The sequence below is a fragment of the Silurus meridionalis genome, chromosome 19 (assembly GCF_014805685.1).
Source record: "Silurus meridionalis isolate SWU-2019-XX chromosome 19, ASM1480568v1, whole genome shotgun sequence".
In the NCBI taxonomy this organism is placed as follows: Eukaryota; Metazoa; Chordata; class Actinopteri; order Siluriformes; family Siluridae; genus Silurus; species Silurus meridionalis.
Window position 1 is genome coordinate 36145 of NC_060902.1, and position 15000 is coordinate 51144.

The following is a 15000-nucleotide window of genomic DNA, read 5'->3' on the forward strand; positions in this document are numbered from 1 at the left end:
ACTATTAAGTGCACCCATATATAAGCCACTGAATTTTACAAAGTTTTTTTTTTTTAACATAAATAAGCCGCACCTGTCTATAAGCCGGTAGGTTTCTACACTGAAATTAATGAATTTACACAGGCTTTAATGAAAGACAGTGTCTGTTACACGGTGTTACGGGTGAAAAATGTTGTGGCTTTTTTAAGAGCAGAGCAGCATTTTGGGAATGGCCTGCTGCTGCATTTTCCCGGTATTACTGCGTGTGTGCAAGGCCAAGGAATATGTCCTTATAATTTTCTGATGCTGATTTCTAAGTTTCTTTGACTAACCCGTAACGCTGTTGCCAAGAAAAATAAAAAAGCACGAGTTTTGGAAACCTGTCTGTGCTTATATGATTTCTGTTGCAAATGGAGTTAGTGAGCTCTCCCTTCACCCAGACTCAACACGTTACAACGGCTTGTATCTAAACAGTAGCCGACCAAGAAAGTCATTGTTCACTGTTCATTGTTCTTCCTCCTTCCTTTCACAACTATTTCTCTCGGGAGTTTATCTTTTGGCATCGTCGTGCGTTTAAAAATCACCATTGGTGAATCTTTTCTCCCGATGCCGTGCAGCTCAGAACACAGGTGAATTTTGTGTTTTCATGCCCGGTTGTTTTCAGCGTGACGAATGATTCACATTTCCTGTAGACAGTCCGAGTGAGCGGCAGGTCAAACGTCAGAGGAACATCATCCATATTTATGATGTGGTGCGGCCCGATTCAGTGGGAGCGCATCTGATTTAATATAAAGAGTTTCATTGGTTCACCTGAACCCGTTCGGCAATTTCATTAGTCTAATGTTTTGGTGCTCAGTTTTTTGGCTGGAAGCTAATGAAACCGGAAAAAACCCAGGAAAAATCCATAAATTAGCCGCTTCGTTGTTTAAGCCGTGGAGTTCAAAGCATGGGAAAAAAGTAGCGGCTTATAGTCCGGAAAATACGGTAATAATTAGGTAATATAATATGGGTGGTGCTGAAGACATGGATGTCTGAAATAAGTATGAGTGCGTGTTTAAGTCCCGGTTGTACAGATCAGTCACACAGTCCTCACAATCCTTTGCCTTCTCAGGAAGTAGAGATGCTGCTGGGCTTTCTTGCTGATGGAGCTGGTGTTAAGCAACCAAGTGAATCTCTCCACCAGATGAACACCAAGGAATTTGGTGCTCTTTACGATCTCCACCGAGGATCCATCGATGATCAGTGGAGAATGGTCTGTGTGTGGAGGCTCTTGAAGCACTGACACCAGCTGCAGTCCACTCTTTGTGAATCCCCCCAAATTCTGGAATGAGCTTCTTTTCACCTTTTTCTACCACATTTTTTCCTTCCATTCAACTTTCCATGAATGTGCTTAGATCCAGCAGTCTAAGAACAGCAGCTTCTTAAGTGATGACCTTTTGTGACTCACCCTCCATGTGCAGGGTGTCAATGATCGTCTTTAACACAACTGTCGAGTCAGCAGTCTTCCCCATGGTTGTTGAGCCTGAACCAGACTGAGACACAATTTAAAGGCTCAGGAAACCTGAGCAGGTGTTTGGAGTTAATGAGCTGATTAGAGTGAGACACCTCGAGTCTCCAATATTCAACCTTTTCACAATATTCTCATTTTCTGATACTGAATTTGGGGTTTTTATCACCTGCAAGTCAAATTCATCACAATGAAAAGAAATAAACAAGTGAAATATATCAGTGTGTGTGTGTGTGTGTGTGTGTTTGTGTGTGTGTGTGTGTGTGTGTGTGTGTTTGTGTGTGTGTGTGTGGTGTGTGTGTGTGTGTGTGTGTGTGTGAGAGCACATGTGTGTATGTGAGTGTGTATTTGTGAGTGTGTCTGTGTGTGAGTGTATGTGTTTGTTTGTGCGTGCATGTGTGCCTGATTGTGTGTGAATATGAGTGTGTGTGTGTGAATATGAGTGTGTGTGTGTGTGTGTGTGTGTGTGTGTGTGTGTGTTTATATGTATGTGTGTGTATGTGAGTGTGTGTGCATGTGCATGTGAGTGCATGCAGGTGTGTGTGTGAGTGTGTGAGATATCATTTTATTTTTAAAGTTGACCTTCTGTGTAAATGACGGTGCATGGGGTGAACTGTGATCAGTGATAATGTGTGTGTGTGTGTGTGTGTGTGTGTGTGTGTGTGTGTGTGTGTGTGTGTGTGTGTGTGTGTTTCTGTGTGTTTGTGTGTTTTTAGTGGGATTTCTGTTGTGCCACAGCAGTCTGGCTGCGAATGCTGTGTCTCTGGATTTGTGGAAAATGGCTTTACGCAGCGGTTTTTACATCACACTCATCCGAGACGAAGTCATCAACATCCATAAAGTGTCTGAGGAACACTTCGACTCCATTAAAGGGTGAGAAAATTTAGCTGAATGTTTTAGGAGATCTGGTTCATGTCTGGCTTTTTTAAAGTTTTCTGCTATTTGATAATCAGCAAAGAATAAACACAAATGATGGCTGGTGCTTACACATGCTCTCACACAGTCTCTCACACGGGCTCCGAGACACCGGGGCTCTCACACAGGCTCTCACACAGACTTTCACATGGGTTCTTTTTTTTTTTTTTTTTTGTGTCACATACACATACATACAGAGTACGACATGCAGTGACATGCAGTGTGGTGTGGTATAAAGTGAAGGTGTGCTGTGTGGTGTGGTATAAAGTGAACGTGTGTGGTGTGGTGTGGTATAAAGTGACCGTGTGCGGTGTGGTATAAAGTGAACGTGTGCGGTGTGGTGTGGTATAAAGTGAGCGTGTGTGGTGTGGTATAAAGTGACCGTGTCCGGTGTGGTGTGGTATAAAGTGACCCTGTGCGGTGTGGTGTGGTATAAAGTGACCGTGTGCGGTGTGGTGTGGTGTGGTGTGGTATAAAGTGACCGTGTGTGGTGTGGTATAAAGTGACCCTGTGTATTGTGGTGTGGTATAAAGTGACCGTTGTGTGGTGCGGTGTGGTATAAAATGAACGTGTGCGGTGTGGTGTGGTATAAAGTGACCGTGTGCAGTGTGGTGTGGTATAAAGTGACCGTGTGCGGTGTGGTGTGGTGTGGTATAAAGTGACCGTGTGCAGTGTGGTGTGGTGTGGTATAAAGTGACCGTGTGTGGTGTGGTATAAAGTGACCCTGTGTATTGTGGTGTGGTGTAAAGTGACGCGGATGCTGCTGGGCTTCTTCACCAGGGTGTTGGTGTGACAGGACCAAGACAGGTCCTGTGTGATGTGAACACCTAGGTACCGGAAACTGTCCACTCTCTCCACTGAGGTCCTGTTGATGTTTAGCAGTTGGTATGACCGCTCCTGCTTCGTGCTTAAGTCCACTATCACCCTTAATCTTGCTACCCTTAGACTACCCTTAGTCAATTCAGTTCAATTCATTTTTATTTGTATAGCGCTTTTAACAATGAACATTGTCTCAAAGCAGCTTTACACAGATAATGTGGTGATTAAACATAAATATGTTCTTTGTAAGTATGTTTGTCCCTGATGAGCAACTGTGGCAAGGAAAAACTCCCCGAGATGGCATAAGGAAGAAACCTTGAGAGGAACCAGACTCAAGAGGAACCCATCCTCATCTGGGTTGCACCAAATGTCCATTTGAAGCAGATATACAATGTTGTGGGGTACAGTGATGATGATCAGAAGCAAACTGCACTCCCGAGTCAGTGCAGCAGACCGCCGACACCAACTACAGTCCAATCCGTCCTCAAAGCACCCGTTCTACTCCGGAATTAAGAGACCGTCCCGAGCTGCACAGAAGTGTGAAGATCCAAGGAGGAGAGGGGCAGGAACACTGGTCACTGGAGCCTCAGGAGCATGTTTAACTCGACCGAAAGAGAGAGAGAGAGAGAGAGAGAGAGAGAGAGAGAGAGAGGGTGACGGGAAGAGAAGGATATGGATTATTAAGTGTAACTATTGGTGTATGAAAGTTAATGTCACTGTGCAGTTTGGACTCCGGCAAGACTCGCTATGGCAGCATAACTAAAAGGGAGAACCAGAAGGTAACACAGACATGAGGGATCTCTGGGATGAGGCGACCCACCACACCACCGTCAACAAACCTGAGTGAGCGTGTGAATGTGAGGGGCGACAGCATACAAATATACCAGTTCACCAAACACTCTATATCCATGTTCCCTCCAGATCTGTGCCTTTACCTAAGAGAAATCTACTGATAAAAGGCTTGACTAAATAAATACGTTTTCAACCTCGACTTGAACACTGAGACTGTGTCTGAGTCCCGAACACTGATTGGAAGGCTGTTCCATAACTGTGGGGCTTTATAAGAGAAAGATCTGCCCCCTGCTGTAGTCTTCATTATTTGAGGAACCAACAGATAGCCAGCACCTTTTGATCTAAGTAGGCGTGGAGGATCATACTGGTACAGAAGTTCACTCAGATACTGCGGTGCGAGACCATTGAGTGCTTTATCGTCAGTAGTAATATTTTATAATCAATGCGAGATTTGATTGGGAGCCAGTGTAGACTGATTAAAACAGGGGTGATGTGGTCATATTTCCTAGATCTAGTGAGGACCCTTGCTGCTGCATTCTGGACTAACTGAAGCTTATTTATGCACTTACTCGCACACCCAGACAGTAAAGCGTTACAGTAGTCTAATCTAGAAGTAACAAAAGCATGAACCAGTTTTTCTGCATCCTGTAACGACATCATATTTCTAATCTTAGCAATATTTCTAAGGTGAAAGAAGGCGATTCTGGTGATATTATTCACGTGAGACTCAAAGGAAAGACTCGGGTCAATAATCACACCAAGGTCTTTGACAGCCGTACATGCTGAAACAGAAACACCATCCAGAGATGCTACGTAATCGGAAAGTTTACTTCTAGCTGCATGTGGTCCTAGTAAAAGTACTTCCGTCTTATCTGAGTTGAGCAGAAGAAAGTTATTAAGCATCCACTGTCTAATGTCCTTTACACACTTCTCAACATTGTTAAGCTGATCTCTCATCTGGCTTTGCTGAAATATACAGCTGTGTGTCATCAGCATAGCAATGGAAGCGAATCCCATGTTTATGAATAATTTCACCAAGAGGCAGCATATATAAAGAGAAAAGCAGTGGGCCTAAGACAGATCCTTGAGGAACACCAAACTTTACCTCATAGAGCGTGGAGAACTCACCATTTACATCCACAAACTGATAGCGATCAGTCAAATAAGACCTGAGCCAAGAGAGAGCTGTTCCTTTATTCCTACAACATTCTCAAGTCTAGCAAGCAGTATAGTGTGATCAATGGTGTCAAAAGCTGCACTAAGGTCGAGCAAAACAAGTAAGGAGACAAAACCCTGATCAGAGGCCAATAACAGGTCATTTACCACCTTAACTAGCGCCGTCTCTGTGCTATGATGAGGCCGAAATCCTGACTGATACATTTCAAAATGTTATTCATAAGCAGATGTGAGCATAACTGCTGTGCTACAACCTTTTCTAAAATTTTGGATATAAAGGGGAGATTTGATATCGGTCTGTAGTTGGACAACTGACATGGGTCAAGGTCAGGTTTCTTAATAAGGGGGTGGATAACTGCCAGTTTGAAGGATTTCGGTACATAACCAGTGCTAATGGAAGAGTTAATTATTTTTAAAACAGGTTTGATTACCTCTGGAGCTATCTGTTTAAAGAAACTAGTAGGCAAGGGATCGAGAATACAGGTTGATGATTTTGATGAGGAGATTAATGAAATTAAGTCACTCTCATGAATAGGAGTGAAGCTTTGTAATTGATTGTCTGCTATAATGACACTGCTGTCTACAGGGTTACTTGTAAAATAATTTGGATTTATATTAACCGTCTGGATTTCTTGCCTGATGTTTTCAATTTTATTATTAAAAAAGTTCATGAAATCATTACTACCTATTGATGGTGTGCATGTTAGCGCAGTGCTTTTATTCCCTGTTAATTTTGCTACCGTGCTGAATAAAAATCTAGGATTATGCTTGTTATTTTCTATGAGGGTGGAGAAATATGCTGATCTGGCAGCACTAAGAGATTTTCTATAATTTAGGAGGCTCTCCTTCCATGCTATTTGAAATACTGTTAATTTTGTTTGACGCCATTTACGCTCTAGTTTTCGAGTGGTCTGTTTTAAGGTGCGCGTATGATCATTATACCACTGTGCTAATTTTTCTCCTGATCATTTTGGTCTTAAGGGAGCTACATCATCTAGAGTGTAACGTAACGTTGTTTCTAGATGTTCAGTGGCCCAGTCGAGCTCTGCGGGTCTGACGGAGATCTATCTAATATCGTAATATCGGAAGATTATTAATAAACGCGCTGCTGTAGCTGACGTGAAAGTACGCTTAACACGGTAACGTGGTGAGGTAGAAATGCAATGACTAAGGCAAATTTTAAACGAGATTAGATAATGGTCTGAAATAGCTTCAGACTGTGGAATTATGACTAAGTTTTTTATTTTTAATCCAAATGTTAACAACAAGTCGAGAGTGTGTCCACCACTATGAGTGGGTCCTATAACATTCTGATTAATTCCGACTGAATCTAGAATGGACACAACTGCTGCTCTTAAGGAGTCTTCCTGATTATCAAAATGAATATTAAAGTCTCCAACAATTAATGCTTTGTCTAAAGAAGTAGCTAGATTTGTAATGAAATCTGCAAATTCTATCAGAAAATCAGAGTAGGGCCCTGGGGTCTATAAATAATAATTAGTGGAATTAACTGACTTGACCTGCTTTCAGACACTGAATATTTTATGTTGGTGTAAAGAACTTCAAATGTTTTACATTTGTGTTTAGTCTTTTGTGTGACGTTTAGATTATTATTATAAATAGCTGCTACTCCGCCTCCTCTGCCATTTAGACGGGGTTGGTGTATGTAACTATACCCAGGAGGACTCGCCTCATTTAATGCTACATATTCATTCGATTTAATCCACGTTTCTGTCAAACACATTATATTAAACTCCTGGTCGGTAATAATTTCGTTTATAGTCAGCGCTTTTGGCGTGAGAGATCTAATATTCAACAATCCTATTTTTAGATCAGAGGTGCTGGCTGTGCGTTCAGTCCTATTTAATTTAATGTTAATCAGGTTACTTAAACAGACTTTCTGATAGTTCCTATATTTTGGTTTTGCTCGGGGGACAGACACAGTCTCAATATGGTGGATCCTGAGTGGCGACTCTGTGCAGCTAGCAGGCGGTCGGTTTAGCCTGTCTGTCTGCTCCTGGCCTTGGCTCTAGACAGTCACTTGTTAACTAGTGCTGTTCTGAGACTATGACCTATACTACAAGAAATGAGAGCAGCACCTTCCCGGGTGGGATGGACACCGTCCCGCCCTAACAGGCCAGCCTTGCCCTCAAAAATGCTCCAATTATTAATGAAGCCCACATTGTTTTGGAGCACCACTCGGACATCCAGCAGTTCAGCGACCATAACCTGCTGTAGGCTACATCGCCACGTCGCATTGGGATGGGGCCAGAGCATACTACAGCATCGGACATTGCCTTCGCTAATTTACACACCTCTATAATGTTACTCTTAGTAACCTCTGACTGTCGGCGTATATCATTAGCTCCTGTGTGAAAAACTATCTTAGAGAACCTGTGCTTTCCTAAGAATCTAAGCTGACCTGCTATGTCCGGCGCCCTGGCTCCCGGTATACACATAACCTGTGCTGCTGGTGCCCCTAAAGGTCTAGCTAGTTTCACGTGCCTCAGAATGGAGTCTCCTAAAACCAGAGCTCTTTCAGGTTTCTCAGCGGGTGCTTCACTGAGGAGAGCAAACCTGTTGGACACGCCAAGCGGAGAGGAATGGTGCTCCGTGGGCGAGCCTTAGCGTTAGCTTTGGCTTTGCGAGTATGCCGAGTCGTCACCCATTCGCCCGCTGCGAGGGCTCTAATGCCGGAGTCGGGGAATAGTACCTTCACCTAGGGCATCCAGACTTTCCCTGCAGAACTTGGACTGCTCTCACACTCACTACTTCTCTCTAGACTCTGGATGCGCTCCTCTAATGCTAAGATCTTCTCCGTCAAAGAGCAAACTAGCTTACACTTCTCACAGATAAAATTATCGCTAACAACGGAGAAAGACTGACTAAACATGTCACACTTCACACACTGAGTGAACTGGATGTTCGCCATAATAGAGAAATTACGTACCTTAATGTGATTACTGTAGTGTTTGTTTGTAGTTCTGGTGAATATCCTTCACTCACTGCTTTCAAACCCTCAGACAGGGAAAAAGCGCTCTTCCGACAGCAAAATAGTCGAGACGGAGCCAACGGAAAGTGAAGGATGCAGGAAATCAAAACGATATTTTGATATTTTAAAGCGAAAAAAGTGAGAAAAAACGAACTATAAAAAATTTAAAGTCTTAGTCTTGCTACCCTTAGACTACCCTTAGTCTTGCTGATGTTCAGGAGAAGGTTGTTCTCCTGGCAGCATCTCTCCAGGATTTTAACCTCCTGTAGGTAGGCCATCTCGTTGTTGTTGGCGATAAGGCCCACCACATCAGTGTCATCAGCAAACTGGAGTTGGAAGTGGCCACACAGTCTTATGTGTGCAGTGAGTACAGCAGGGGGCTCAGAACACAACCCTGGATAGCTCCAGTGCTGAGGGTGAGGGTGGATGAGGTGTGTTTTCCCACCCATTTGGCTTGTGGTCTGTCTGTCAGGAAGTTAGAGATCCATTGACACAGCGGCAGGCTGAGTCCCAGGACCTCCAACTTAGGTTCTCACACAGACTCTCACATGTGCTCTCATAAGGGCTCTCACACTGGCTCTCACATGGGCTCCTACACACACTGGGGCTCCTACACACACCGGTGCTCTTACACACACCGGGGCTCTTACACTCACCGGGGCTCCTACACTCACCGGGGCTCCTACACACACCGGGGCTCCTACACACACCGGGGCTCCTACACACACCAGGGCTCCTACACTCACCGGGGCTCCTACACTCACCGGGGCTCCTACACTCACCGGGGCTCTTACACACACCAAGGCTCCTACACACACCAGGGCTCCTACACACACACCAGGGCTCTTACACACACATGAGCTCTCAGTATCAGTAAAGTGTTTTTATGTTGTGATCAGTAAACAGTGTGATGTGTTTTTCTCTCTGTAGTTACAGTAAACGAGTTGCTGATATTAAAGAGTCTAAAGAAAACGCAACGGTGAACTGGTAAGTAACAGACGGATGTGTTGATGTCCTGATGGGTGAATATAATAAATAGTGGGTTGTGTGTTACTCTGTACAGTGGAGCAATTCATCGGGAGAAAAGACATTACCTGAGAAATGCTCTGAAGGAGCTGACCAAGGTGCTGGAGGATCAGCCTGCTCTTCTTGGACCGAAGGTAGAAAGATCACATCAACTTTCTTTTCTTTTCAGTGTGAAATCTTTTCTTCCTCTCATATGAATTCGGTGTTGGTTTCTTCCTCTTTTTTCTTTCAGGTGTTGTTTGTGTTTATGGCCTTGGCCTTTTCACGTGATGAAATCTGCTGGTTGGTGCGTCATCACGAAAACGTCCCCAAAACAAAATCTCCTGAGGATTACACTGACACGTGAGTGTGAGACTGCAGTAACAAACCATTTAAACATTTCATACCAAAACATTTATATTCTATTAATTTATTTTAATTATTACTAATTACAAATGTGTGGAAGACACAAGCATAATTTTTTTAATCAATTTAATCTACATAATGTGAATCAGAATTATTTTCACAAAATATGCAGAACACAGCAGTGTAGAATAGAACTAGTTGATTGACTAGTTAATGTACAACTAGTTAATGAACATGATGAGTGTGTGTGTGTGTGTGTGTGTGTGTGTGTGTGTGTGTGTGTGTGTGTGTGTCTCCTGCAGGCATGTAGCGGAGCTGCTGTTCTACATGGAGAGGCTTCGTGCTCTACTTCAGCGCTATAACTCGGTGGTTCAGCGTTATCACCTGCAGTATCTCTCTCGCTTCGATGCTCTCGCGCTCAAGGACACTATACAGGTATTAATGTGTAGAATATAAAGAATGCTCAGTTGCTGATTGATGCTGTGGATGGAGCACACTTCTACATTAATGATGACTGTGGAAGGTTTCACCCGATGTCCCAGTCTTATTTGTTACACCTTAGTTAACTTTAGTTGGATTCTTCAGACTTAATTGACCCTAAGATTCAGACTGAAGATTTTAGTGTCAGATAAATAGAACTTGTGCAGGTGCAGTTCACAATTTAATTTTAAAAACCTTGCAAACAAATCCAAACCTAGAGTCAGAGTCTGTGGTGAAAGTCAAGAACGGTTCAGGTGATCATCAAACCCTTAAACAGAGCCCGGCAGAAGGTCAGAATCTATAGCCGTGCTGTATAGTGTCACCACAAATGGGGATGGATTCTCTTTTGAATCTGGTTCCTCTCAAGGTTCTTCCACTTCTGGTTTCAGGCAGTTTTTTTCTTATCACTCTTTCTGTGACTCAATTATAAAAAATTAAAGCTGAAATGTAAACCTGGTTAAAAGAAATGTTTATGATTTTTAGAACATTGTTGTGTGTCCTGAAGAGGAGTCGGTGCTCATGACGTCGTTCGTGTCTGATCTGAGCGCACTCACACTCAAACAGTGTAACTTTTATCCCTTTACATTTACATTCTTTATTATTTCAATATTAACATTCCCAGTGTTTATTATATTATCTCTAAATGTTTCGCTGCAGTGGAGTGTGGAGATGAACTGGACTTTAAAGCTCTGAGACTTGACTGGTTACGATTACAGGTACATGAACACACACCACCATTACACACCACCGTCACACACTACCACACACCATCACACACCTCCGTTACACACCACCACACACTATCACACACCACCATGACACACCACCGTCACACACCATCACACCACCGTCACACACTACCACACACCATCACACACCACCGCCACACACCACCATCACACACCATCACACACCACCACACACCATCGTCACACACAGCTATCACACACCACCATCACACCACCACACACCATCACACACCATCACACCACCGTCACACCACCACACACCATCACACACCACCACCACCACCATCACACCACCGTCACACCACCACACCACCACACACCATCACACACCATCGTCACACACAGCTATCACACACCACCACCATCACACAATCACACACCATCGTCACACACAGCTATCACACACCACCGTCACACACCACCATTACACACCACCGTCACATACCACCACACACCATCACACACCACCACACACATCACACACCACCGTCACACACCACCGTCACACCACCACACACCATCACACACCATCGTCACACACAGCTATCACACACCACCATCACACAATCACACACCATCGTCACATACCACCGTCACACACCACCATTACACACCACCGTCACATACCACCACACACCATCACACACCACCATGACACCACCATGACACACCACCACACACCACCATGACACCACCATGACACACCACCACCATCACACACCACCATCACACACCACCATCCCACACCATCACACACCACCCTCACACACCACCGTCACACCACCACACACCATCATCACACACCACCGTCACACCACCATCACACACCATCGTCACACACCACCACACCATCACACCACCATCATACACCACCACACACCATTACACACCACCATCACACCACCACACACCATCATCACACACCACCGTCACACACCATCACACACCACCATTACACACCACCATCATACACCACCACACATCACACCACCACACACCACCATCACACACATCACACACCATCACACCACCACACATCACACACCATTGTCACACACCATCGTCACAAACCACCATCACACACCACCACCACACCACCACACACCATAACACTCCACCATCACACACCACCATCACACACCACCGTCTCACACCACCACACCACCATCACACATCCCCACAAACCACCACACACCATCATCACACACCACCATCACACCCCACCATCACACACCACCACAAACCACCACAAACCACCACACACCACCATCATACACCACCACACACCACCATCACACACCACCACGCACCACCATCACACCACCGTCACACACCACCACAAACCACCACCGTCACAAACCATCACAAACCACCATCATACACCATCACACCACCACACACACCACCACACAGCACCATCACACACCACCGTGACACACCACCATCACACACCACCATCCCACACCATCACACACCACCCTCACACACCACCGTCACACACCACTGTCAAACACCACTATCACACACCACCGTCACACACAACATAACACCACCACCACACACCACCATCACACACCACCACACACCACCATCACACAGCACCGTCACACACCACCATCATACACCACCACAAACCACCATCGTCACAAACCATCACAAACCACCATCATACACCACCACAAACCACCACACACCACCATCACACACCACCACACAGCACCATTACACACCACCACACACCACCATCACACACCACCACACCATCACACACCACCATCACACCACCACACAGCACCGTCACACACCACCACACAGCACCGTCACACACCACCACACACCATCACACACCACCACACACCATTACACACCACAATGATACACCACCGTCACACACCACCACACCATCACACACCACCGTTACACACCATCACACACCACCATCATACACCACCACAAACCACCACCGTCACAAACCATCACAAACCACCATCATACACCACCACAAACCACCACACACCACCATCACACACCATCACATAGCACCATCACACACCACCGTGACACACCACCATCACAAACCACCATCATACACCACCACAAACCACCACACACCACCATCACACACCACCATCACACACCACCACACAGCACCATCACACACCACCGTGACACACCACCATCGCACACCACCATCGCACACCACCACACAGCACCATCACACACCACCACCACACACCACCATCACACACCAACGTGACACACCACCACCACACACCACCATCACACACCACCACACACCACCATCACACACCATCACAAACCACCACACACCATCATCACACACCACTGAACACTGTTTTAACACACTGTGTGTGTGTGTGTGTGTGTGTGTGTGTGTGTGTGTGTGTGTGTGTGTGTGTGCGATTAGGCATACACAAGTGTGTCTAAAGCCCCTTTAGCCCTGAAGGATTACAGTGATCTCGCTAAAATCATGAACATGACGCAGTTTCACACTCGAATGATGGATGACCTGGATGAACTTCTCACTGAGACAGCTGATTTATCCATACTTGGGTACACACAAACAAACACACACAAACACCCTCAAATATATTAACATACAGTGAGGAAAATAAGTATTTGAACACCCTGCTATTTTGCAAGGTGTCCCACTTCGAAATCATGGAGGGGTCTGAAATTGTCATCGTAGGTCCATGTCCATTGTGAGAGACATAATCTAAAAAAAAAAATACAGAAATCACAATATATGATTTTTAAACTATTTATTTGTATGATACAGCTGCAAATAAGTATTTGAACACCTGTCTATCAGCTAGAATTCTGACCCTCAAAGACCTGTTAGTCTGCCTTTAAAATGTCCACCTCCACTACATTTATTATCCTAAATTAGATGCACCTGTTTGAGGTCGTTAGCTGCATAAAGACACCTGTCCACCCCATACAATCAGTAAGAATCCAATTACTAACATGGCCAAGACCAAAGAGCTGTCCAAAGACACTAGAGACAAAATTGTACACCTCCACAAGGCTGGAAAGGGCTACGGGAAATTGCCAAGCAGCTTGGTGAAAAAGGTCCACTGTTGGAGCAATCATTAGAAAATGGAAGAAGCTAAACATGACTGTCAATCTCCCTCGGACTGGGGCTCCATGCAAGATCTCACCTCGTGGGGTCTCAATGATCCTAAGGAAGGTGAGAAATCAGCCCAGAACTACACAGGAGGAGCTGGTCAATGACCTGAAAAGAGCTGGGACCACCGTTTCCAAGGTTACTGTTGGTAATACACTAAGGCGTCATGGTTTGAAATCATGCATGGCACGGAAGGTTCCCCTGCTTAAACCAGCACATGTCCAGGCACGTCTTAAGTTTGCCAATGACCATTTGGATGAACCAGAGGAGTCATGGGAGAAAGTCATGTGGTCAGATGAGACCAAAATAGAACTTTTGGGTCATAATTCCACTAAGCGTGTTTGGAGGAAGAAGAATGATGAGTACCATCCAAGAACACCATCCCTACTGTGAAGCATGGGGTGGTAGCATCATGCTTTGGGGTGTTTTCTGCACATGGGACAGGCGACTGCACTGTATTAAGGAGAGGATGACCGGGGCCATGTATTGCAGATTTTGGGGAACAACCTCCTTCCCTCAGTTAGAGCATTGAAGATGGGTCGAGGCTGGGTCTTCCAACATGACAATGACCCGAAGCACACAGCCAGGATAACCAAGGAGTGGGTCTGTAAGAAGCATATCAAGGTTCTGGCGTGGCCTAGCCAGTCTCCAGACCTAAACCCAATAGAGAATCTTTGGAGGGAGCTCAAACTCTGTGTTTCTCAGTGACAGGCCAGAAACCTGACTGATCTAGAGAAGATCTGTGTGGAGGAGTGGGCCAAAATCCCTCCTGCAGTGTGTGCAAACCTGGTGAAAAACTACAGGAAACGTTTGACCTCTGTAATTGCAAACAAAGGCTACTGTACCAAATATTAATACTGGATTTTTTTTTTTTAGATCATGTCTCTCACAATGGACATGCACCTACGATGACAATTTCAGACCCCTCCATGATTTCTCAGTGGGAGAACTTGCAAAATAGCAGGGTGTTCAAATACTTATTTTCCTCACTGTATGTGTCCTAAAGAGATGTGTAAGTGTGTGTGTGTGTGTTTGTGTGTGTTTGTGTGTGTGTGTTTTAGGTTTCACCCGC

At 45.0% G+C, this 15000-nt stretch overlaps 1 protein-coding gene across 1 annotated transcript in view; it reads left to right on the top strand.

The window, feature by feature from the left end:
- nckap1l (NCK associated protein 1 like) overlaps positions 1 to 15000 on the top strand; it is a 35442-nt gene that overhangs the window by 7809 nt on the left and 12633 nt on the right. Inside the window, exons 9-17 of the mRNA XM_046875071.1 lie at positions 2203 to 2359; positions 9111 to 9167; positions 9244 to 9340; positions 9439 to 9548; positions 9854 to 9986; positions 10515 to 10596; positions 10689 to 10747; positions 13209 to 13354; positions 14990 to 15000. The exon at positions 14990 to 15000 is cut by the window's right edge and continues 122 nt beyond it. Of these exons, the coding sequence (XP_046731027.1) occupies positions 2203 to 2359; positions 9111 to 9167; positions 9244 to 9340; positions 9439 to 9548; positions 9854 to 9986; positions 10515 to 10596; positions 10689 to 10747; positions 13209 to 13354; positions 14990 to 15000 (852 nt within the window). The remainder of the gene's footprint in view (positions 1 to 2202; positions 2360 to 9110; positions 9168 to 9243; positions 9341 to 9438; positions 9549 to 9853; positions 9987 to 10514; positions 10597 to 10688; positions 10748 to 13208; positions 13355 to 14989) is intronic.